The 22,690-nt window shown below is 47.1% G+C and overlaps 1 protein-coding gene across 5 annotated transcripts; it reads right to left on the bottom strand.

Moving 5' to 3' along the window:
* Positions 1 to 5,498: 5,498 nt before the first annotated feature.
* On the bottom strand, positions 5,499 to 22,690 carry USP20 (ubiquitin specific peptidase 20). Of its 5 annotated transcripts, none has more exons than XM_050907746.1 (23): positions 22,580 to 22,690; positions 22,138 to 22,191; positions 21,364 to 21,426; positions 21,066 to 21,215; positions 20,399 to 20,495; positions 20,141 to 20,210; positions 19,441 to 19,554; positions 18,242 to 18,320; positions 16,518 to 16,899; positions 15,384 to 15,521; positions 13,993 to 14,105; positions 13,368 to 13,540; positions 12,784 to 12,878; positions 12,196 to 12,229; positions 11,715 to 11,760; positions 11,261 to 11,441; positions 10,665 to 10,791; positions 10,379 to 10,548; positions 9,658 to 9,739; positions 9,172 to 9,280; positions 8,666 to 8,768; positions 8,329 to 8,400; positions 5,499 to 7,259 (listed from the first exon to the last, which is right to left on the bottom strand). In XM_050907746.1, exons 1-23 carry the CDS (start codon positions 22,658 to 22,660, stop codon positions 7,099 to 7,101), a joined length of 2,694 nt encoding a protein of 897 aa, XP_050763703.1. In that variant the 5' UTR covers positions 22,661 to 22,690; the 3' UTR covers positions 5,499 to 7,098. The 5 variants fall into 5 exon arrangements, with proteins under 5 accessions (XP_050763703.1, XP_050763701.1, XP_050763699.1 ...); XM_050907744.1 differs by having other exon boundaries at positions 13,993 to 14,094; positions 15,370 to 15,521; positions 16,458 to 16,899; positions 21,084 to 21,215; XM_050907742.1 differs by having other exon boundaries at positions 16,458 to 16,899; positions 21,084 to 21,215.

The raw sequence follows: 22,690 nt of genomic DNA, 5'->3' as shown, positions 1-22,690 counted from the left end.
TCATGCAGTGGAGAGAGGGCTATAATATCTCCACATATCACATGATCTGGACCTCAACTGCCTAAGAAAGGGTCAATTGCTTTCTAAATTTCTATATTATAACTGTTAGTTTCCCCTGAATCTTCACCATTGCTAGGATTTTACAGTCATCTTGTACATGTCTGAGCCCCGTAAGAGTCAGTTGCTACTTAATAGCTCCTGAGGGCCTAATTTATTCAGGACCTAATTTATTTTACATCTGGGGATGTAAAATCCCCAGAATTTGAGAAAATTGATATGGAAGCCACTACGGGCAGTGACCCTAAAGTGAAACCTCTCAGGTTTAGTTTGCAGACAAACGTGTGTGTGGTGTTTTGCTGCCTGCTGTGCTTTTGTGCAGGGTCAGCATATAGAAACGTGTCCAAGAACTGTGTACTCTCCATGTCGGGGATTGCCTAGGTCGTCCCCACTCAGGATGAAGTAATTTTTGCGTTGGGTTACATGTTGTGTTCATAACTCTGTCCCTTTCTCTCCATTCAAGATACCAACTTTTATTTTTAATAGCACAAAGTCCCTCAGTCCTACAGTTAGTACTGTAGCTGTTGTATTATGGTGCTTAATATCTGCAAGCATCAACCAGCAAAAGTTTATGGTTTTTTTAATCTAATTCAAGTGGCTCAGGAGCCTGCATTGAGAAGCAGGCGATACCAACGGTGAGGCCGTTCAGCTAGTGTTAGCGGCGTCGGAAGGGTCATAATCAATTAAATTACCATCCTTATCATTGCTGCTACTGTGGTCGCTTAACTGTTTAGATCCATGAACCTCTGATACCAGAATGTGATCCACACGGTTGGCACCCGTGGCTTTGTACAAAGATTTCTGCAAAGGCTTTGTTGCATCCATCTATCGGGGGATCTAAATGGTTAAGCAGTTAACAGGTGTGCAAAAATATCTTCAGAATATTTTTAGCTGCAGTATTTTTATTCTCGTGTCCAATGCACTGTTGAATCAGCAGCTAGACGAGTTCATTTTCACCTATTGTTGTGCCATCTATGTAAAAATTAGATAAAAGTTTGCTTTTGTATATTTAATCTAGGTGGACAGTATATTATTGTCAGCCTCTGTGGAACATTTGAACAATTGCAATGTCTGTGTTGCTAAATAGCGCTTTAGAAGGAGCATTAACTTTAGCTGACTGATCTTCAGAAGTTTTATTAAAACGCCATGTATGGAGTTTTTATAAACTTGGCAACTAGTTCCCAAAAGCCCGGATCTTAAAACTTACTGCAAGAAAAAAAACAGCGACAGTCATGTATTGGAGCCTACACGTGTTTATTCTGCTGCCTTTATTCAGGGTAATGAATGAGTAATTTTTGTAGAATTTATCTTTTGCAAAATCTGAAGGACTAAATATGTGACTGGTTTATAAAAACTCTGCTTGAATTTACTAATCTTGCCAGAAGTGTGGACTGTACATCCTACGAGATCTCATTATCCCCAGCAAAAGTCACTAATGCCCTTTCGTAACACCTGTAAATAGAGAAGAAACATATTTACTGATACTGAAAGTTGTGTTTAATGCTGAGTATTTTTCAGAAGTTCATTTAGTTTGATGCATATTGTTCTTTGTTTTTTGTTTTTCCTGCCTGAAGTGTCAAAAGACCTAAAAGAAGCCAAATTCTATTTTAACATGATGTCGAGCACTTTTTTATTTGTATATGTGTGTGTTTGAGCACTGATCTCTAGATTTTGGTGGCATCTCAGTGTTGTGATTTCATTGCCAATGTAAAAGGTTCTGGTGTTGCCCATTCATTTCTGGAGACAGAATTCAACCAAATAAAGTGCTTCCATTTGAAAGCGAATATTGACCTTGTAACAATGGAAGGAAAGTCATCCACATATTTAAATAAACATTTAATTCCAGAAATACAGTTTCGCTGGGCCCTTTTGATCATCCAGAGAAGAAGAAAAATGGGTTTGTCGCTTCTCTTTCCCAATAAAAAAGGCTATGCCTCTTTGCTGGGGCTTCTCTGATTTGCGGAGGTATTCTCGCCGTTGCTCTCCAGTGAGCTTTCCGCCTTACCACAGACATTTCCAGGTGAGAACGGGAATGTTGCTGTGACTTTCTGTTTCAGCCAGATAAAATTTTATAGCCCGAAACTCCCCTAAGCTGCTCTCTTACTCCTCATTATTCTCCATGCCTATGGGATGGATTTGGGTTTCACTTCCAGCTGTAAAATTTACAACCAATAAGCAGGAACAGCCTGTTCCAGTGGGGTGCTTGTGTCTAGCTGCTGCTGCCGTATGATGACATAGTCTTACTCATGGCACTTGGGTTTTTGGTTTTTTTATTTCATACTGGAATTTTCAGGTATTTGAAGTATTTGTTTGGCTCTGCCTGTACCTTTGAGTGAGTGCCCCACACAGCTAGTTCCCATCAGGTCACTTTGAGGCACAATTTTATCAAATTTTTTACCTTTCCAGCTGGCACTGAAGAGAAACTGAAGTGGCTGGGTGGTTTTTTTTTTTTTTTTTTATTTGGTCATCGGAGGAGAAAGAAGAATGCGCTGTTCTGGTTGGAGTTGTCGGTGTCCTTGGGAAAGACAGGTGGATCTTGCTTTTTCCCATGTCAGTAGGAGGCCATGAGAAGGGGAAGCTTGGGGAAAACATTTCCTCTAACAGAGTTGCACCTTGTAATGCCCATAGTGAACGCTTTGGTTTAACTGGAAGTCTTGGCAGATGGTTTTGATACCGACTGTTTATATATTGAAACTAAACCTGTTGCAAGCCTAGCAAATAATGCATTTGTGCATGCATGCGTCAACATGCAGATGTATGAAATACAATAATGGTTCCCTTCACCGAATAATCTGAAAACCAGATGCATTTCTGTAAGTCTGGGTGAGGACGTTTACAATTCCATTTTAATACGCAGGCTTGGTGACTGGGGTGCGTCTCTGTAGCTGAGACAAAACCCTGACTAGCTTCTGGACTGCTGCTCCATCGCCTGTTAGTCCAGTTCATTGGAAATAGCCTCATCTGGGAGCCACGAGGATTTGCAGTTGTACAGCTCGTAGTAGGTGACACCTGGCTGAGGATTTCATTTGAAGCAGCTATAGAGAGAGTTTTCTTTTTTCCTAAGGTCAGATTGCTATTTTTTTTAACAGAATTTCAGTTGTTCTTTGCCAGCGCTAATTAACATCCCTGTCAATTCAGGACAAATCAGTACTGTTTATGAAACAGTCTGCTAGTCTTTGCATTTTGGGGAAATAACGAATAGGAGGGGGTGTCAGCCTGGCTCTAACTTTGGTTTATCTTACACAGTATTAGCATTGCTAACTTTAAATAGAAACAGCACAACCAAATGAGTGATTGAAGGCTGGAAACTGAAGCCAAGCTGAGTAATAACTGGGAAGAAAATAAAACGAGCATTAGATATGCCAGCTGCGTCACCGAACGCGTCGGAGCGTCGGGGACGCCGTGCACTGGGCCCTGCAGGAGGGTGGAGATGTGCCCCCAGCAGCAGTGGGCTGCAGAGCAAGGCTGCGGCCACGTCAGCGGGTGCTGGGGACAGTGAAGCTGTGGGGACAGTGCAGGCTGCGGGCCCCGCGCCACCGGAGGAAGAAGCGATTCCCCTTCCCATGGGCTGGGACGGGCCGCATGCATCATAAGGTGACAGCATGGGGCAGACGGGCAGAGTACTTGTCATCTGCGTAGCACAGCTCGGCTGTGTCCAAATTGTCTGTCTGTCTGTCCGTGAGAGGAGTCGATGGCGGAGGAGCAGCGCGTGCGGACTGGACTCCCCAGTACTCCCGCAAGGCTGGGGGGAGGGAGCAGATAATCTAAACGCTGAGGTTAGCTCCGTCAGGCCAATGCGTGAACAGTTCTTTCATCTCCCCTTTTTTTGCAATCGGCAAGGGACTTGATAAACTAAGGGGGAAATGAAGTGATTTGCAAAAAGAACTGGTAAGAGGTCAGCCATAAAATTTAGCGTACGTTGGCAAGGGGTCCCAAAGCTGGCTGGGTCTGAGGCGTGCTCAGGAATACCGTAGCTGCCTGCTGCGGGAGTCAGAGAAAAGCAATGCTGCAGTCAGATTTCAAATGAAATACAGATGCGGAACTGAGCGTTGAGTGTTTTAATGGACAGAGGGTAACAAAAAGTACAGTTACGGTTTTGCCAGAGCAGCACTAGAGCTGTTTGTCCAGACACTGAATAATCCCCTCCCTCGGGGAGGGCGTGCGTTAACGTCTCCGGGACATTACGAGCTGTTCTGCAGTTGCTGAGGTGACGGGGTTTGTTTGCGAGATGCAAGTTTTGACGGTTGACTTCAAGTCGCTAAAGAACAAGCTGCACGTTCTCCTTAACCCAACTCGAGCTCTATTTCTTCAGGTATTGCGGGCTTCAGCTCATGCGGTGTCATTCACCGCTCTGGCAGAGAACTGTTCTTGTCCTCCAGCCCCTCAGGCTCAGTCACCTGCCGGCTTTAGCAACTCTGCTAACTCTCAGCGGCAGCGCAGGGTAACAGCCTGGCAAGAGCAGAGTGTCTGCTGGGGCCTCGGTAGCCAAGCCGCTCTCACGTAAGCGTTACCAGGGAAGTGGATGATATCAGTGAGGACATTTTGGCCACGCAACAAACTGACAGAAAACGCTCCTCTGGAAACGTGGAACAGCTCAATGAAACCTCAGCTGCTTCCCTTGCAAGTTACTTTCGTAGCAATGATGGTCAAGAATAGCACGGGCTTCCAGACAACACGGGCTTTCTGAGACAAACTCAGCTGAAATTGGGTAAATGAAACATGAAGAGGAAGTCTTTGTAAGCGGGGACCGAAAGGAGCAGGCGCCCTCCTCTGAGCGAGCGCAGTATGGTTTAGTGGACTTGGGCTACCGAAGCTCACTGCTGCTCAGAAGGATCTGTTACTGCATGGCCTCTTGGCAGCAGGAAGTTTGGATTTTTTTATTTTTTACACTTTTAAATTTTTTTTCTTCATTAACCCCATAAGCTCCCCGGAAGCTGTCAGACCCTCTCACCACGCAAGGCAGGCAGCAGGCAGCAGCACGTTGAATGCACATGTATTTATTGTAACACATTTTCAGCACAAAGTAGAACACTTAAGCACAGGAGCGTTGTTACAATCTGTACAGCATCCTCTGAACGGCACGGACAACACCGACATGCAGCCCTACAGGCTCTGCAGCAGATTCGAAGGCGGCTGCAGTGGCTAACAAAGACAGCTTAAAACAATGAGAAATCCCAACAGTGGCTCATTCTCTGACCTCCCCTCGGGCCTGGCTGGGTATATACAAGCATCCAATAAACAGGATAGTAAAATTAACATGCTGAACCATTTACAGACACGTTTTTAAAGAAGAAGTTGCTGTTTGCAGCAAACATTTGGTCTAAAAAAAAAAAAAAAATCTGAAGGCCACGTTTTTCTTTTCAAATTCCCCTGTCCTACACCCTTCCCCACTTTCTATCTCTAAGTCAAAGAGCTGCCTTTCCCTCCCCCCTCCCTCCCACTTTTACATGAGGCGCTCGGAGGTCCCAGCCCCATGCTGAGCCTGGTACCACCAAGGCCAGACTTGATGCTGTGAAAGCGTTCCGGTTCCAGCACCATGACCACACAGTTTGGTTCCTCAGCCCACGAGAGGCCACCTCTGCCTGCCTTGCTTGGCTTCCATTAGATTGCACTCAAACGCTTGCAAAGATTTAACTATTGCCTTTCTGGCTTACGAGATGAATGAAGAACTTTTAAGAATAGCCCTGCTGAGAAAAGTAGTGTTTAGCCTTTTTTGTCTTCATGCCTCTCTCCGCTGCCTGCTATCGGATGCTCCTCGGCTGCGTTCGTGGCAGTAGACTGGGGAGCCAGTTATTTCTGTTCATTAAATGAGCCGCTGTGTACGCAAACGACATCTGTGTTGAGAAGCTGGCATGACCTCAGCCCGCAGGTGGGGGCTTGGCTGCAGAAAGCAGCTCATTCCTAAAAAGCTGCTTCAACGGCCTGGGGCCTGCTCAGCCGGGCCCCTTCCCCAGCGCTGAATTACCGCCCTGCCCAAGGGTGACCCATCTGAACAGGCTCTGTGCGAGCAACCGGGCTCCTCCTCATCCTTCACACCCCCTTTGCTTCTCATGACAGACGTGGGGACAGATCTAGGCTTGCAGCAGGGTCAGTCCGAGAACGGGGTTACGAACCAAGAGTCCCAAAGTCTGCATCAGAGCTGTCCCGTGTCCTGCACAACGAAGCCTGCCCATTAACAGCTCTGAGTTTAAGCTGCTCGTGCACCACCCCTGTGAGCTAACCCCCCCGGAAGGCTGCAGCCCGTAGCTACAAAGCTGCCAGGAGCTTTAGCAGAAATTGTACAGTGGGAAGCCATTGGGAAGGAGGACTCATCTTCCAGCTTTGTTCTCTGAAAACGTGCTGAACACATGAAATCAGATACAACAAGGAGAAAAAAATTCCGCAGGACCGTGAAGGTGTGGCGTTAGGAGCTAGGGGAGAAAGAAAGGGCCTCTCTTAAAATTTCTGAGTTGATTGCAAGTGAATTTGCAAGAATTGGATAAAGAGCAAAACTAGGAAGTTGTGACAGCTGTGCACCACCAGCACAAAACTACCGGGAGACCCTGTGGCTTCAGCCAGCTTCAAATGACAGGTTTCTCTAGTTGCAACACTGCCCGCTGGAAACATAAATAATGTTTCATTATCTTTAACTCAAATGTATAAAGAAAAGTGCCAAAAGCAAAACCTGCAAAGGAGCAGAGAGACTCCGTTCACTTGGGGCAAGCTGGGAGTGCTGGTTTCTTGTAAGCAAACAAAAGGGAGAGGGCGCGGGTCAAGACGTATCCTACTGAAGTCTGGCTGCGGTCTCGTACCACAGCTTTATCCAGAGATGAATTACAGAGAAGCTGATTTTCTCCCAGTCTTGCCCAGCACCACCCCTATATTCAAAGCCACGTGAAAGGCTGGCGGAGGAAACCTGCCTGCCCCAGACGCGGTGGTGGGAGCTGCACACACCCTCGAGTGCCAGACAACGGAAGAGGTTTGACTCCTCAGGATTCCCCAGCCTTCCATCCCCACACGGACCTATCTGTGCCGTACCTTCCCTGCCCCATCCCGCACAGATCACACAGCCCGCGTCTCTGCTTCAATCTTCTGCTCCCCGTGTAGGTTTTCCAGTTCTTGGACCTGGGCCACATTCTGCCTGATAGCAATCTCTGGGCCCCCTCCGTACAGTGTGCTTAAATAAATCCACGTCTCCTCGGAAATCTGCCCATAGTCAGCACCTGGAAGGGACAAGAGCAGCCATCAGACGCGCAGCCAGCAGGCCCTGGCTCTGTGCAGGTGTCGGCGGGAAAGGCTGGTGCACCCCGACACGAGGATGTCCTCTCCAACCACCTCCCCCTGCACAGGCCCACCACCCCCAGGAAAAGCGAGGCACCAGTGCTTCCTACGGCCGCAAGGTCCAGACCCAGCGAAGCCCCGGCCCCGCTGGCAACTCCGCGCTGCACAGCAGTAGCCACAGCTGTAGCCACAGCGGCCCCCACGCCTCCCCCTCCCCAGTGCCTCCTGCTGCTGGCAGCCACCGGGGCTCCACGGCCGTGTCACCGACCGCCGGTGGGTCCTGCTGCCGTCACTTCTTCCCTTCCCTGAGAGGAACTGAGCAGCAACAGCCCACGACAGCAGGGCCTGCCTGACCCCTCTCTCGTGCGCAGCAGTAAATGAGCTCCGAGAGCCCAGGGGGGCTACAAACGTGCGCTCCGGCACAGCAGTCCCAGGCAGGGGGGGGCTGCGCTGCCTGGGAGAGACTGAACCCCCCCCTCCAGGCTGTCCCAGGAGGGACAGCTTAAGGTGGTCAAAGCACAAAGCAGGGAAAGCAGAGAACTTTGCCACAGAGGTTACAGAGGAGGAGAAAAGCAGAAAGGGTTGCTTTGCGAGGTAACCAAGACGCAAACGCAATCTTGATCTGCTTGGCAGGAGAGCCCAGCACAAGCAATGTTATTTCACAAGCTGGACCACAGCAGGTGCTGAGGAAAGACCAAGTCAAGAGCAACACAAGATCAACGCTCCAACGCAAAGCGGGGCAAAGGGGAACGGTGGAAGGGGCCTGGGGAACAGCAACAGCAGGAGATGGGGGACTGCAGGCTTCACTGTAACCAGTCACATCAGCAAGCTGGTCATGCAGGAGAACTGAGGTGGCTCACTCAGGGCAGTCAGCATCGGGTTGTGCAGAGAACTGTCATCCTCTGCAACACCATCTTGCTCTGTGACCGCTTCACTACGGACAGCTAGATCCGGCGGAACGTTCTCCTTCACCTTTTAGGAACACCACGAGACAGCAAGCACAAGCCTTACCCTGCTTAACTTGCACGTGGCCACCTGCTTTCGTGAGTGCAATCTTGCTGTTGTCAATTGGTCCGGGAGGCTCTGTAAAAGGAGAACAAACATGTCAAAACCCACTCCGCTTTCCACATTGCCACCAAATTCAGCTTATTTCCCGAGCTATTTCTCTTGTTATTTCTGCCCTGCCCTTGGGGACCTGCCCGCAGTGTGAGCGGCTGGTGTCTGAACTCCATTCAGCCTCAAGCCGTACCAGTCCGGTGCAGTGCTCACCGAGTACCTAGCATTTTTTGGACTTGTTTCCGTTCTGCCTCTCACCCCTGACAGACTCCAGAGGTCTCTGGCTTCTTACCGTTATCCTTCCCCTTGACAAAGGCTTCCCACTCACGGAACCACTGCATGCTGATACAGTAGATGACGCTTGGAGACTCCTCTGCCTGGAAAGCCTTGTTCAGCTGGGAGAGCAGAGGAGAACAGAGACATGCAGGGAGGATTTAGTCACTCCTGAGGTCTGGGGGAGCCCCTTCCGTTAACTGTAAGGCAGCCTTGCCATCCTTCAGAAGAACCCCATGTAATTCCACCACCTTCCTCACAACCTGTTCCCGCTCACTAGAGCAGGCAAGAGACTAGGATGGTTTCAAACTTCGTGTCTGCATGCAGCCACGCACAGCATTATCGTGTTCCAGCTGTCCCTCCCCGTGCTGCTAGCACTGGGGAACCCCAAGGTCAATCTCCTGGCCATGCTGTAGATCATGTTCTGGAAAACAGGGGCAAGAGTTTTCCACTAACGGTCTGTGAGAGGTCTGCATTTCCCACCTCTGCCCTTTGCTGTTGCTTCCAGATGCTTCCCATACAAACCTTGATGAAGGTGTCGATTTCAATTCTCCTGCGTTTGGCAAGTGCTTCAATCTCCACTTGGCAAATCGAGCACACGTACAGATGGTTCACGGCAGGGCCGCCCCCGAACCTGAGCACAAGAAGAGAGGGAGGGCAACGGAGAACTGCAGGAGACTGGAAATGCTTCCCAGCCCTGCATCCTGCAGAGATGGATTTTTATACTACTACAGATGCTGGTGAAGGAGGGGTGCATCTGCAGCCGTTTTCTGAATGGAGAGTACTGCCTTTACTCAACACAGTGAGGGTCACAATATTGCTCTGGGACAAGTGATGTAGCTCATTTTGGTTTAAATTAGGAGGCTCTACAAATACAAGTCTTTTCCAGTCCGCACCAAGTACTGCATAGCTTTAAGGTGCGCTGGGAAGGGATTATGTCTTGGGCGCTGCCCAAGGTGTGAAACAAAAAACAAAACTCATTGGAAGGAAGACTGAAATGGCCGTATTCACCTGTTGTAGAGATATTCCCACACGTTCTGGGGCAGAATCACAACCAGGTCATCGATGTAGTGGTATTTATTAGGAGGGATTCCTGTGGAGGAAAAGCAAGAGGAAGAGTTAACCAGGGAACTCATTATTGCTGGGTAAAGACACAAAAATGTCACATCTCCCTTGCTGAAAACTCCCTGATTCCAGAATCTGCTTCCTCTGCTAATGGAAGACAGTCAAGAGTTCATTAATTGTGGAGGTTTCTCAATTCACGGCCTCAATTTCTAATGAACCGCTTCGTTTCCAATTGGAGATTTATAAACACGAGGGCTCCCCAGCATGACAGATGAAGAAGCAGAGCAGTAAAACGCGGTATCAGCTCTCTTCAGTAGCGCGTGCTCCATTCTCCAAACAAACACTGAAGGCCAACCTTGCTGATAGGCTGACACGGATAAATGCTGTCTTATCTGCTTTCTACAGGTTTGTTTTTAAAAACAAACGGAGAACTGAAAACTGTTGTTTCCCAGCACTACACATCCCTCCGGGCCTCGGATCAGCAGGACAATGGGGTAATTGTCTCATCTCTCCCTGAGCGGGCTGGAGTTTCTGCCAAAGCAGCGGATCCTCCTGCAGCATACGCTGTATCAGGATGACAGCTGGAGCTTTTTTTCTGCATTTCTTACTGCACCAGGAAGCACAAAGCTGAGAGCTGCTATTCCCGGGTCCAGCAGCACCGCCCTACCTCCATGAGAGCACAGAAAGGTGTGATTGGTGATGGGACCAGGCTCAGCAAAGGTGTTGAATTTATTGAGCCACTCTCGAGAGATGTAGAACTGCAGTAAACTGTGCTCCTTCATGCTGGCAAGGGACACAACTTTCTGACGCTCTCGCACAGCTTCTTCACTGCTCTTCCTTAAGGAGGGAAAGGAAAAGAAAATTAAGCAATTCCTGAAAACTTAAGTTTGTGAAATGCATTTCTAGGTATTCTGTAAGCAGCAAGGGACTGCTGCATGCAGGGCACAGCTCACCTGTAGAACAAGACATAGGCTTCTGCGTTCTGTACCACGGTCTCGTGGACTTCAGTGACATACTGGTCATCGAACTCGTACCACTGGCCATTGATCACGTTCTGGCAGTAGGCTATGTAATGCCCACCTGTAACAGAGAAAACACGACGCTGCTGGGCTTCGGAGTGCAGACAGAAGTCAGGCCTGGGATAACGTCAGCAGCACAAACAGGATTAGCTGCTGGCAGAGAACGCAGAGAGCGCCAAAAAAAGAGGGCATAATTCCTGTTCAGGCAAACTTTGCAGGAGCAGGGGAGCCTGGCACTGCCACCCTGATTTGCCTTCCTTGGAAAGGGCCTCTCAGTGAGACCGAACATCGGGAAGGGCTTGAGCCAAGCCAGTGGTGAGGCTGAAATAGCTGCAGGGGATCTGTCACAAGCTGCTCGGTTCATTTTTCAAAGGGCAGAGGCTGAGCAAGCCTGGGAATGGAGGGGGCAGGCCTTACACTGCACTGCAGCCCAGAAGCGGTGTTGGCTAGTCCTGGAGCACACTTCTGCTCTGCTCATGCTCATCTCGTTCCTGTTCACCTCTGCCTGTACTCGCAGATGAAGGACTTACTGCCTGCTGTGCCATGGTGACAGATGACTGACAGGAGATCATAGGTGGTGATCTGGGAGACGCACTCTTTGGCTAGGAAAGGTCGCAGATCCAGCCCTTCCAAGGGGAAGGAGACATGACTGTTGATCTTGAAGGAATACATCACCTCATGCCGGAACCGTTTCAAGTGGATGCAAAGAATCTAAAAGACCAAGGACAGAGAACGCCAAAGCGCAGTTTTGCTGTGGGTATTCTGATAAAACAGCACATCTCTGTGCGTCTGATCTTTGCAAGAGTTCTTTGCCTGTTAGTCATGAATGCTGCTGGCTCATCAGCTTAGAATGGGGAAGTCTCTTCTGGTCTAGATACAGGGCCTTGCCACCAAAACAAACTGCTATTTCTGTTCTACCTCTAGCCTCCTTACCTCCTCAGTGGCTGCTAAAAGAAAACTAGGAAACAAGGTGCTTTTACTCACCTCTGGTAGCCGGAGGACTTTGCAGTACTTTACTCCATTCCGCAGTCTGAGGGAGAAAAAGAAACTAGCTGTGAGAAATCTCCAAAGCAAAGGGATGCCAAAAGGCAAGGCTGGGTCTTGCTCTGGCTGGGTCTCGCTCGCTTTGAAGTCCAAGACAAATCCTGAATTCCACCAGCAACAAATTCAGGCTCTTTGCAGCATCCTTCCCAAATGAAGCATGGCATGAGCAGTTCGTCATGCCTCTTCTCTCTAATACAATAGCTCCATTACTGCCAAGCCGCATCCCCGTTCATCTCCTTCTTCCTTTCTTTCCCCCGCATAGCCAGCACTTTTCCTACCTGCGATCAGTGACCTCAGTGGCAGATTTTCCATGCCACTCAGCAGAAGAAATGTCCACGCAGAGGGCATAGCAAAATGTTGACAGCAGTACAGAGAAATAAAGTTCCAGAAATACAACACAATAGAGATAATGCAAACTTACTTTTTACACCGTTCACAACTGTACATGTTGTCCCCTGTAGATGAAGAGAAGAAAGCCATTATGCAGTTACTCAGAGCACACAATGCCGATACAGCTACATTTCCATCCAGTGCAGAGAAACCAAGTTAAGCAACCTCTTGGGGAAGCCAGGGTGAGAAGAGATCAAACAAACACCTCTCCCAATAAGCATAGGCAAGAAGAGAATGCAGTCAGCTAGCAGAAAAGTATGCGATTGCCCACCAACACAAGTGAACACAGCAAATTGAGTCCTCTAGAGCTTAAGGAGTCGATGGAGAAAGCGAAGAAACTAAGAAGGCTAAGGAGCCACAGCACTCACAACCAACCCACAGCTATGTCTGCGCCTCGCTGAGGACACTCTCACCCGGATTTCCCACCCCTGAGCAGGGGGGAAAACTCACTTCTGCTCAGAGACGCTGAACTGCCAAATTTTGGTACCGCCAGTCTCTAAGTGAAATACTGAGGCAGGCTTTCCAGGAGATTTAATCCGCCTCCCAAACGCACGTGAAATACTCCTCCATGCGGTTTTCCTTGTTTCGTGCTGTCAAGACCCCACTGAAAAAAACTCACCCTTCAACTCATCCGCTGCAAAAAAGGCAGCAAGACAATCCTCCAGCGTCACAACAGGACCCCAAAACCAGCTAGGGATACAGGACACCACAAATCTGCAGAAAAGAGGGGATTAAGAGAAAGAGTTATACATAAAACAGCTGGACGCTTTGGCGTACCAAACTCCAAATGGTTGATGGGTTTCCGTCTAGCTGTAGGTCCTAAGCTTATCACACATCCCAGAGGAGCAGGGAAAGCATGATTTCTCTCAGCTGATGTTCCTACTGTGATTGCTCAAACTGGCAATGATATGGAAAACTACACCAGGAATTAATTTGCTCTGGAGGGCAAGACTGAGCTAAAGGCAGAAGTAAGTGAGGGTTTATCAGCTGCACAAGAGATCTCAAGCTGTATGACAGAACTAGAGGAACAGTAGCAACTGATTTACACGAAAAGGCTCAAAGACCTGTGAGGTACCACATACTGTCGTCCAAGGAACGGTTACAACTGACATTCTGCTGTAAACACCACTGGTTAGGGATAGCTGCCTTCCAGCGCTGCAGGGCAAACCCCAGAAAAAAAGAGGTGCTGCACAGGGAACACACCTCCGGATATACTCCATGATGAAAGCAATCCAGCCTTGTGAGGCGTAGTTGTCCCCACATGCCCCTGTCTTAGCTGGCACGTTTTGGTAGATGGCGGAGTGCAGCTTGGCCAAGTCCTCCTTCCCTGGGATTGGGAGTGACAGGTCCTGGAATGTCTCCACTGTCGTAGAAACCTGGAAATATCCAAGAGGAAGAGGTCTGGGTTTCCTCTGTGTGTAATGGAGCTGGGACCTGACCTTCATCACCTTTTATCACTGCTTGGATTTTGTCTAGGCTAGAAACCCGAGCTGGCAGTAAGAGCAACTCGCTCTGGCTAATTATTCTTCACTGCTGTCAGCAGGATGACTTTTGTCATGGTTTTTGTAGCACTGGAATCAGTTTTCTAATGTGAATGTGATATTGCCAGGCCAACTCCGTAACACGGATAAGCAAACAGACCCCTGCAGAGAAATACAACTTCTTGGCATGGCAGGTTTCTCACACCTCCCCTGCCATCCACCTATCATCATTTTAGCAGGCCTACTGCATCCCACAGTGTTTGGAAACAGGAGCACCGTTTCCTAAGAAGAGATCTACAAGCTAGAAGACTGTGTGCTCTTTGACTGACAGCCGCCAGGAGACTCACTCTGTCGCAGGTGAGGCACTGCACCAGGCTGAGAATGGAGCCATCGAAGATGTCAGAAATCACACTGCGATAACGAAGTTCTTTCTTCTTTTTCCCAGAAGCCTGCATCTGGGCTGAAAGACAGACAAGGAAGCCCCATCATGTAGCAACTCCTTCCCGGTCTCCTGTCTCAGGAGAGTCATGCAGCCGCACAAGAACACAGGACAAGTGCTGTCCTGCGTGTTCAGACACCACTTGCGTGCCAGTGAGACAGTGGAGCCCGTTGTAAATTGACGTGAAGAACACTGCTGCTTCGCGTGGTACAAGAAAGGGGGAGGTAGCCAACTGAACCAACACAAACGTGCCAGCTCTCAGCAGGCAGGAATTGTCTTACTGGAAATCCTGTTTCCATCCTCTTAGTACATGTTTAGAAGCCTGGCCCTTCCACAAAGTGTCCCTGCTTTTCTGAGGTCTTGCAACATTTTGCTCTAAGCTTTACGCTTTAATTCCTCTCCCCCCTCACCTGCCTGTGTACTTTGTCCTTTTTTTTTTTCCCCTCTGACATTTACCACATGTTCCCCAGGTGTCTTGCACTGGAGAGGACTCTCCGCAGCAGGCACTGGCCAAACACGCAGTTTTGTTTAATAACAAACCCTCTTCCCCATGCACATGTGCCTGGAGACAGAGTGCTTTTTATCCGGCCAGAACATCTGTGGCTGTGCTGACCTCAGCCAAGGGGCTGGGACAGAGTTGAGGAAAGAATGCCATTATTGAACAGCTGTAGGGACAGTGGTATAAGCACATGCCATTGTGTTTGCAGCCTATGCAATGCTGAGGGAATTCGATTTGCAATTTGCTTGGGATGAAGAGACCAGTTTGATAACAACAGAAGCCAGGCTCCACTCTGAAGCCTAACAATGCTCCCAGCACTGGATTTGCATCTGCAGCCTTAATTCTATTATTGTGAGCCCAAGATGTCTAAGAGGCAGGAAGCTCTCTCTTGGTAACATCACCTTCCAGTTCTTTGGCCCACATGCCATGAAATTCAAGTCTGGCAGACAAATGTTTACACATCTCCACACTCCCCTAAAGGGACAGAGCTTGTGCCTGGGACTTCATAGCCATTTTATTAATAACAAACACAGCATGCGGATGCAGACATGGAAATCATTTCAGGCTCCACTATAAGAGCATACTAGAACATCTGTTGTGCCCAGAGCTTGACTTTACCTGCAGGTTTACTGTAGTCTTTGCCTAGTAGTATTTTAGAAAGCACTGATGTCCAGGGGAATCAGCACTTCTTACAACTGTTAACCAAGAATCATGATGGATTCCTTCTCTCTTCTGTAAATGAACCCCTCCTCCTCTACATGCTCCCCATTTTGCCTCCCAGCATACACTCTTTGCACTACCTTTCTTGAGTACGTAGGAAGGTCCAAGCCTGGCAGGACTGGAGCGAGGAGGACTGCTAGAGAGCTTGGAGTGCATTTCATGATGGACTGGACTGCAGGGGCGTGAGGAGCAGCGCACGTAGGCATCATTGTCAGGTTCTGTTGGGGAAAATGGAGAGGGAGAAGAGCACTGGTGGAAACCCCAGTTATGAAAGGCAACCCTATTGTAGTCAGTGTCAGCCCAGCTCTGCGTTCCAGCAAAGAATCTTTCCCAAAACGCACAGTTCAGTGTCTGTTAACTGTGCTGCTTGCACAGGTTGGCAGATACAGCTCCCTCAGTGCATGAGTAAGAGTGCATACAGAGCTATACTGAACAGCTAATAATTACATATAAAAAAACCCCCAACCCGCCATTTTTTCACACTTATGACTAATTAGGTTTTACAGCTTGCTCCTGTATCCCTAATCCACATAAACAGCATTGCTGTCTTCAGTGCCAGTTGGCAGAATAAGACTCTTCTATAAAGAAGTGTTGAAAGACCGGATATGTTCAGTTTGAGGTGACTCCACACCTACGTCTTAACTGCTGCTCTTTTCTTTTCCCTAAGACACAGAAATGCACAAACTGTGCCTCTCCCTTTTCTCTCCAAAAGGCCCACAGTCCAACAGTAACAAATACCTTCTTCCACACCTTTTCCACAGCTAATATTTCCCCAGGCCAGCCTATCAGATAAAGCAATGTACGCATACAAAACCTTTTTCTTAAATTAGGAAAAGGCATAAATACAGTGTTTGGAGGTTTGGCAGAGGCAGCTATCACTGCCTTCAGGACGTAGTCCTTACTCAGCTCCATAGCACTTTAGCCTGGCTAAGCACCTCTCTGGCTCACGTATTACATTTTCTTACGGAAGCAATTGTGCACAAAGGCAGGACTACTGCCAGGGACACTGAGGAAAATCCTGGATGCAAAATCTCTGGAAACCCATAGAAGGAACTGTCACATTATGTGTTGTTTGCCACTGCACTGCAACACTGTCCCTGTGTAGGATGATAACAAGTCTGATCACAAATAACATGACTGGAAGAGCTGTATACCTGGTGTCCTACATGGGCTGGCAGGACGGGGAGCTGGCAGCATCTCAGGTGAGGCTCTACCATCAACTGGCATCATAGTAGTATCAACATCTGCATCCTCATCCACCTGCTCCGAGTTGCTGCGCCGATGGCCACAGGAGAACTTTCTGTCCTTCATCCTCTCTTTCTCGGAAATCCCTCTCCCTGCTTCATCCTGGATCAACAGCTCTGTCTCTGCCAGGGAGCTGCTGCCTGTGCCCGCTGTGGTCCGACTTTGACCATCTCCTTCACCCCTGTCACTGCTTGAGTCACAGGAGAGGAACTCATCCTCCGAAGGACTTCGGTCACCCTCTCGCTTGTCGTCCTGGTCACTGGTATCCAAATCCCTCGTCTCTGCAACTATTGGTTCCTTCAGTTCTTCGTGAAGCTGATCCATCAGGCACCGCAGGAACTCCTGAGTGTCCTGAAAACAAGGAGTAATTCCATGTTAGTATCCATCCAGAAATGGGGCAAATGAGAGGGGCAAAAGAGGAGATGGCTGCATTCACAGCCTCTTTCAATGCTGCCCACAAAGGCTGGCCACCTCTGCAACACAAGGAGACCCTACTAAAGCACAGAGGGTACTGTGGCGACGTACCAAGAAGCCTGTCTGCTACATAAATGTTTTTAACTCCTAAATGATAAAAGGCCCAATTTTTATCTGAACACCTTCAGCTGAAAGACAACAAAAAGCCAGAGAGCAGCTGTAGCATGCAAACCATGAGCTTCTTTATCAGGGGTTTACCACTGATAAGAGAGAGACAATGAGAAACCTCATGAAGACAGCAGGCCGTAAAGAATAGACTCTTACCCACAAAACAAATTTCATGAACACTGACTTCTGCTCATGGCAATCCCTCTCTTAGAGAGGGCAGACTAAAATCTTTCATAAATAGGGAATGGAACCAGAAACCAAAGACTATACAGTCTAGGTGCAAGCTCCTACATTCATAATACATAGTAAAAGAGCTGGTACATTGGCTTCAAAGGACCTGCTGGAAAGCAACTTGGTATTTTGACAACTCCATGAAGTTATTTATGATGTTTGTTATTTTATGGAAGTTTGGCTTTTAGCCTGCCCACTCTTCCTTTCAACTTTATCTCTTTACAGCTGAGAGTTTTCCAATCCGACGTACTTCACATCAAAGATAAATATAGAAGTTCTTTCATTAATCACTATTTTTATCCTCTGTTTTGATTTCCTGTCAGTATCACAGTTTAGATGTACTGTCACTTCTCTTGTAAATTTTCTAATCATAGTTTGATGTTTACATTTTATTCTAAAGAATAAACACAAGACGCCGATGAAAACTTCAAAGGAAAAAAAGGATACTATCTTTAAATAAGATTGTTTGCTGTAATTCCCCAGAAAAAGAATATAGAACATTCATATCTTTAACTTTTTAGTACAGATTTATCCAGGTTCCTCAGCTCTGATGTGAATAAATAATACCTAACTCTCATATAGCACGTATCAATAGATCTCAAAGCCCTTTATAAAGGAGATGACCATCATAATTTCAGAGGTGAGAAAGCTGACACAGGAAAATGCACTGATTTGGTACCAGCAAGCCAGAGGCAGAGCCCAGAAGAGTACCCAGGTCTCCTAAATCCCACCCAAGTGTTCTATCAGATCACTAATACTGACACAAAATGGGCATGACCCCTGAGCTCAAGCTCGTCCTTCTGAGCACAAGCACTACTGCTGCAGGAAGAAAAAATCCCACCATCTTTGGAATAATGGCATGTTTTTGTTGAGGCCCCACCTGCTGCGCATAGCCTCGGAACATGGGGTTGACGAGTTTAATTCCATGGGATAGACTGCTTGGAACAACATAACTCGGGCTGTTTAGATATGGGAAGGAAAAAAAAAAAAGAAAAAGAAATTAGTTTGCTTATCAGGCCTGGAGCCAGTTTGTCTAATAAGCCATAGAACAGGGTGTGGTAACTAGTTAAAGAGGACAAAAGATAATTAGGCACCTGCAAAGCCTGGGCATATATTTCTCTATTAGCTGGATGACATACAAATTAAGAGACAGAAAACATCTCGCAGTCATTTCAGTCTGTCCTTCCAGAGGGACTCTTCCCTAGAGCACATTTAACTTAAAGCTCTGTCCACACTTTGAATTGTCTCAAGTGATTCTTTCCAGAGCAGGGTTTTGCAATGCGTTACTTGGTTTGATTGTGCAGCGCCATGTCTGTCTCAAAATCTGGGTGGACTGACCACCCAGTAAATGAAGTAAATCAAAACCAATATTAAAATGACATTATATTGCTTCAAAGTCTACAGCCTTCTCTTCCAGAAAGAAACAGTTCACTTTTGCTCTGTATCTTACTTATGCCTTGTTAACAACTAACATGAAACAAAAACGCAATGCCATTTAAATTCCTAGTTTGATTTTTTCCAACTGATTGCACAGAGCAGACATATTCCGATTTAAACAGAGCTGCATTATTTTACACTGTCCTTTGAACTGGTCTAGAATTTGAACCAACAGCGAATATTTCCCAAGACGTCACTTGCATTTTCCACTGTCTCTGGTAAAAATCTCTGTATTGTTTTTTCCATCCAAATCATCAATCCCTCTGCTAATCAAGAGCAGTGCAATTAAGTGCTGGTCAGTCCATGCAAAATACTGAGAAATGGCCAAGAGTATTCCCTTACTCCATCGTTTTTTCTTCATTGCCAACAGGGAAGCTATATAAAAAAAAATCTCTTCCTTTTTAAAGTTCTAACATTACGAATGTATTCTTTTCACTGACATCAATATGGCCATTTTATCACCAGTAGCAGGATATGGGATCTCCTAGATAACGGGGAATCCTCGCATACTTGCGTTTGAACTGACTGCCTTAGACAACGCGCTTATCCCTGAAGATCAAATTTCCTCTTGGCTGATGCCAGACTTCAGAACTAACATAACTATGGAACCCGTCCACATTAGATTAGGGAGTGACCACTCACCGTTTCTTATGCCAAACCTCAGACACCAACTTCTGGTAACTTTTGCACAGGGCTGGTTTCTTATCTGTACGGACCAGTCCACCACATTCCAGAAAAAACTGTGTGAGAGGTGGGCTACAAGAAAAAAAAGAGAATTCAGTGCACAGAAATTTCTCCTTTGCTTCTGTTTAAGGGTTTATCAAAACTTAAATGCACACCCTTTCAAAAGCATGCTTAAGATACTGTTTTTAAATCGAGGGAAGAAGTGATTCCAGATGCAGACCTGACTCCTAACTTGAAACAAATGAAAAAGGCTGATCTGAATCTATTCCCTGCACAGAGAAGAGATCCTGGAATTAGTTCTCAGCAGGATGGCTAGAGAATATTTTAGGATATGGGTTATTAGAATGATATCACTGGGGAGAATAAAGAGATGTGATGTGCCTTCCCACACGATAAATACATTTCTGTCACAATTGAAATGATGAAGTTTTACTTCAAGCACTCATCTAAACATGAGTCTTGTATGTAGCCACAAGTTGGCTATTCGCTCAGTTTCCTACTGTAAAACTTCTGTTGCCCTGAGCAAACGCTAAATTTATCTGCACCTAGCCTGGCTGATTGCTCTTTGCAAGACTCATGAAGGTCTCAGATCAGAGGCGTCACTTTTGATATTTCGTGAAGTCTAGTGAAGACTCTACTGAAGGGCCCTAATGCCTACCAGTTAGAGAGAGCCTGAAGTGCTGCATTCATGTAGCAGGAGTTCCCAAGATTTTTCATTCCAGTAAGGCCTAAAGCACAAACAAGAGAGGCGTGAAACACTTTCCAGATGTGCTGCTTTCTACATTCCTCCCCAAAGGAGAGGGAATTGAGCCCTTTCTAGGCAGTCTCCACACTCTGCTCCTAGGAACCTCTCAGTGCAGGTCCTACAGATTGCAGAGTTACCCTCACAGCCCTTTCATCAACTCAGTGCAGTTACCTCTTGGTTTCAAATCGTCATCCTCTGATTCAGATTCGCCTTCATCAGCCACTGCAATTGGAACAGCTTTCAAAGGGTGAGCAGGCAACGGAGAATCCTAGATTAAAGACAGAGAAATAAGCATCAGTGAGAGGCCTGCTTTAAAAGATGAGTTGTGAGAGATATTATCTTACACATAAATCAAGCCAGCCTTTAAAAAAAGCACACTGGAGAGAGAAGAACCAGTTGCACTGCCTACCCTTCTCACTAATGCAGGGAGGGAGTGGAAATAGTACCATTACTGTTTCCAGTACACATGGTAAGAGAGGCATCAGGAATATGCAGCAGTGTCACAAGTACATGTGTTTCTGATCTGACAGCTAAAATTTCCATGGGCCATGCATTGAAAATGAAGATGTGATGGCTGTTGTGGTTCCTCCCAGAAACAGACGCCCCATGGAAGAGGCTAGGAAAGGTTAAAAAAAAAAGTCAGAACAGACATTCAAGTCGTCTGGAAGTCTTCTTGCTGTGAGATCCTATAAGGCAAGGCTATTGGTCCTCTGGCTACAGGTAGCCACTTCCAGTAAAAGAGTTCCTATCACAACAAAAGCCGGGACAATAGTGGAAACCACTTGGCTCATTTTGCAACAGGTAAACAAAAACCCTGCCAAACGTTCAACCCTGCCACGTTGTGACACAGACCCACCGGTTCAGTGAACGTTACTGGCGGCGACTGCGTGTGCGTTGCCAGCCGCTGGTCCAAGAACACCTCCTTTTCGCAAGCGTAACACCAGACGCGGAAAGTGGTCAGATTCACCGTCAGGTTGTGCTTTTTGGCCTAAAAATTAAAAGGTGAAATAACGAATCTCATTTGACAGCTGACTCAAGTTGAAGCACTGGGCTACCAGAATAGGGTAGAGGAGGATTAGGTAACGGGAAAAATCCAACTCTGTCTGTCTTAAGATGAACAACAGAGAAAAGCTCACCTGTGCATGAAGTGTGCTGTGGTCAGCAAAGGACTCCCCACAACCAACATAAGGACAACCAATCTAGTGAGAGAAAAGAGCAAAAGCACAATGGGCACACACAACAAATTAGACCCTTCACAAAATAATCTGCAACTCCAGTCCCACCAGCAGCTGCAACTTCAGAATTGATCTCGCCAGTTTTCTAACCTGCTTTTTATTCAGGGCCCAGAATAAGATGGAAAATTGGAATCGCTTGATTTAAGGAAGAAAGCCTGGAACCAGGGTTGCACCCACGTAAAGGCTCCATTCCAAGGCAATTGCTCCAATGGGCAGCTCATCTGAGCAGTCTCAAAATGTCTGGGCATTCCAGTGTAAAAATAAACTGCCCCTGCCCGCCCGCATGCCCCGTGTCATTCCTTTCTGCCTCGCTGCCCTGAGCAATGTCTTCTGAGGTCTCACACTTGCAGCCTCCCTTCACAGTTGCCAGCAGAGGCAGGACCCAAGCCAACAGTCAACGCTGGGCATTTTATTCATTCCTATTGGGACTACCAGGGGGCAATCACCTATGAGGAGGGAACTGTTAGATCTTGGCATATTCTGACAGCATTAGCCTTTAATCTAGGGAGTCTTTTCCTTGGAATCCATCAAAAAACAGTGGATAGTTCTACTGTGAACCCTCTCTTTGCTTCCAGCTCTTTTTTTTTTTTCTTCAGTACAATACTTTCTTTTTTTTTTTAATGATATTAAAGAAGTCCCACCATATCATGCACACAAATAGCAAGCCATTTTTACCTGAAGACAAGCCCAGAGATTTGGTCCCACAGCTCCACAAGACTGGCAAGTTCCCTGCATATTCATGATAAAAGAAGGTTTGTTTGCTTGTTTGGTTTTTAAGCAACCTAGTCCTTCAAGAGTGGGAAACTTCTCTATAACACAGGCCTCACCAACCTGCAGCTCACAGTAGTTCATTTCTTAATATCACACTTTCAACTAAATATACATTTTGCAGTGTTTCAGCTAAGTGACACATCTGAGCAGGATAAAATGACAGAAATAGCTCAGATGGAGTCGACAAAGGCTTACTTTATGGGACATGTGCAGGGTACATCAGCATTGGAGAAGAGCTTCCGCCGCTCCTCTATGGAGACAGGCAGCATTTTCTTCAAAAAGCAAACATGCAAACCCATGCACAATAGCTAAAAGGGAAAGGACTGACAACCAGAACACCCTCTACCTTGGATTTGAGCAGCAGATCATCCCTGGTCACCTCTCCTATGGAATCCAGGTGAGGACAGATGTCTCTCGTATCCCCCATTTTCACCAACGCTCACCTGCCGGGGGGTGT

The sequence above is a fragment of the Gymnogyps californianus genome, chromosome 18 (genome assembly GCF_018139145.2).
Source record: "Gymnogyps californianus isolate 813 chromosome 18, ASM1813914v2, whole genome shotgun sequence".
NCBI classification, from domain to species: Eukaryota; Metazoa; Chordata; class Aves; order Accipitriformes; family Cathartidae; genus Gymnogyps; species Gymnogyps californianus.
Note: the sequence above shows the minus strand (reverse complement) of the source record. Positions and strands in the feature narration are given on the sequence as shown.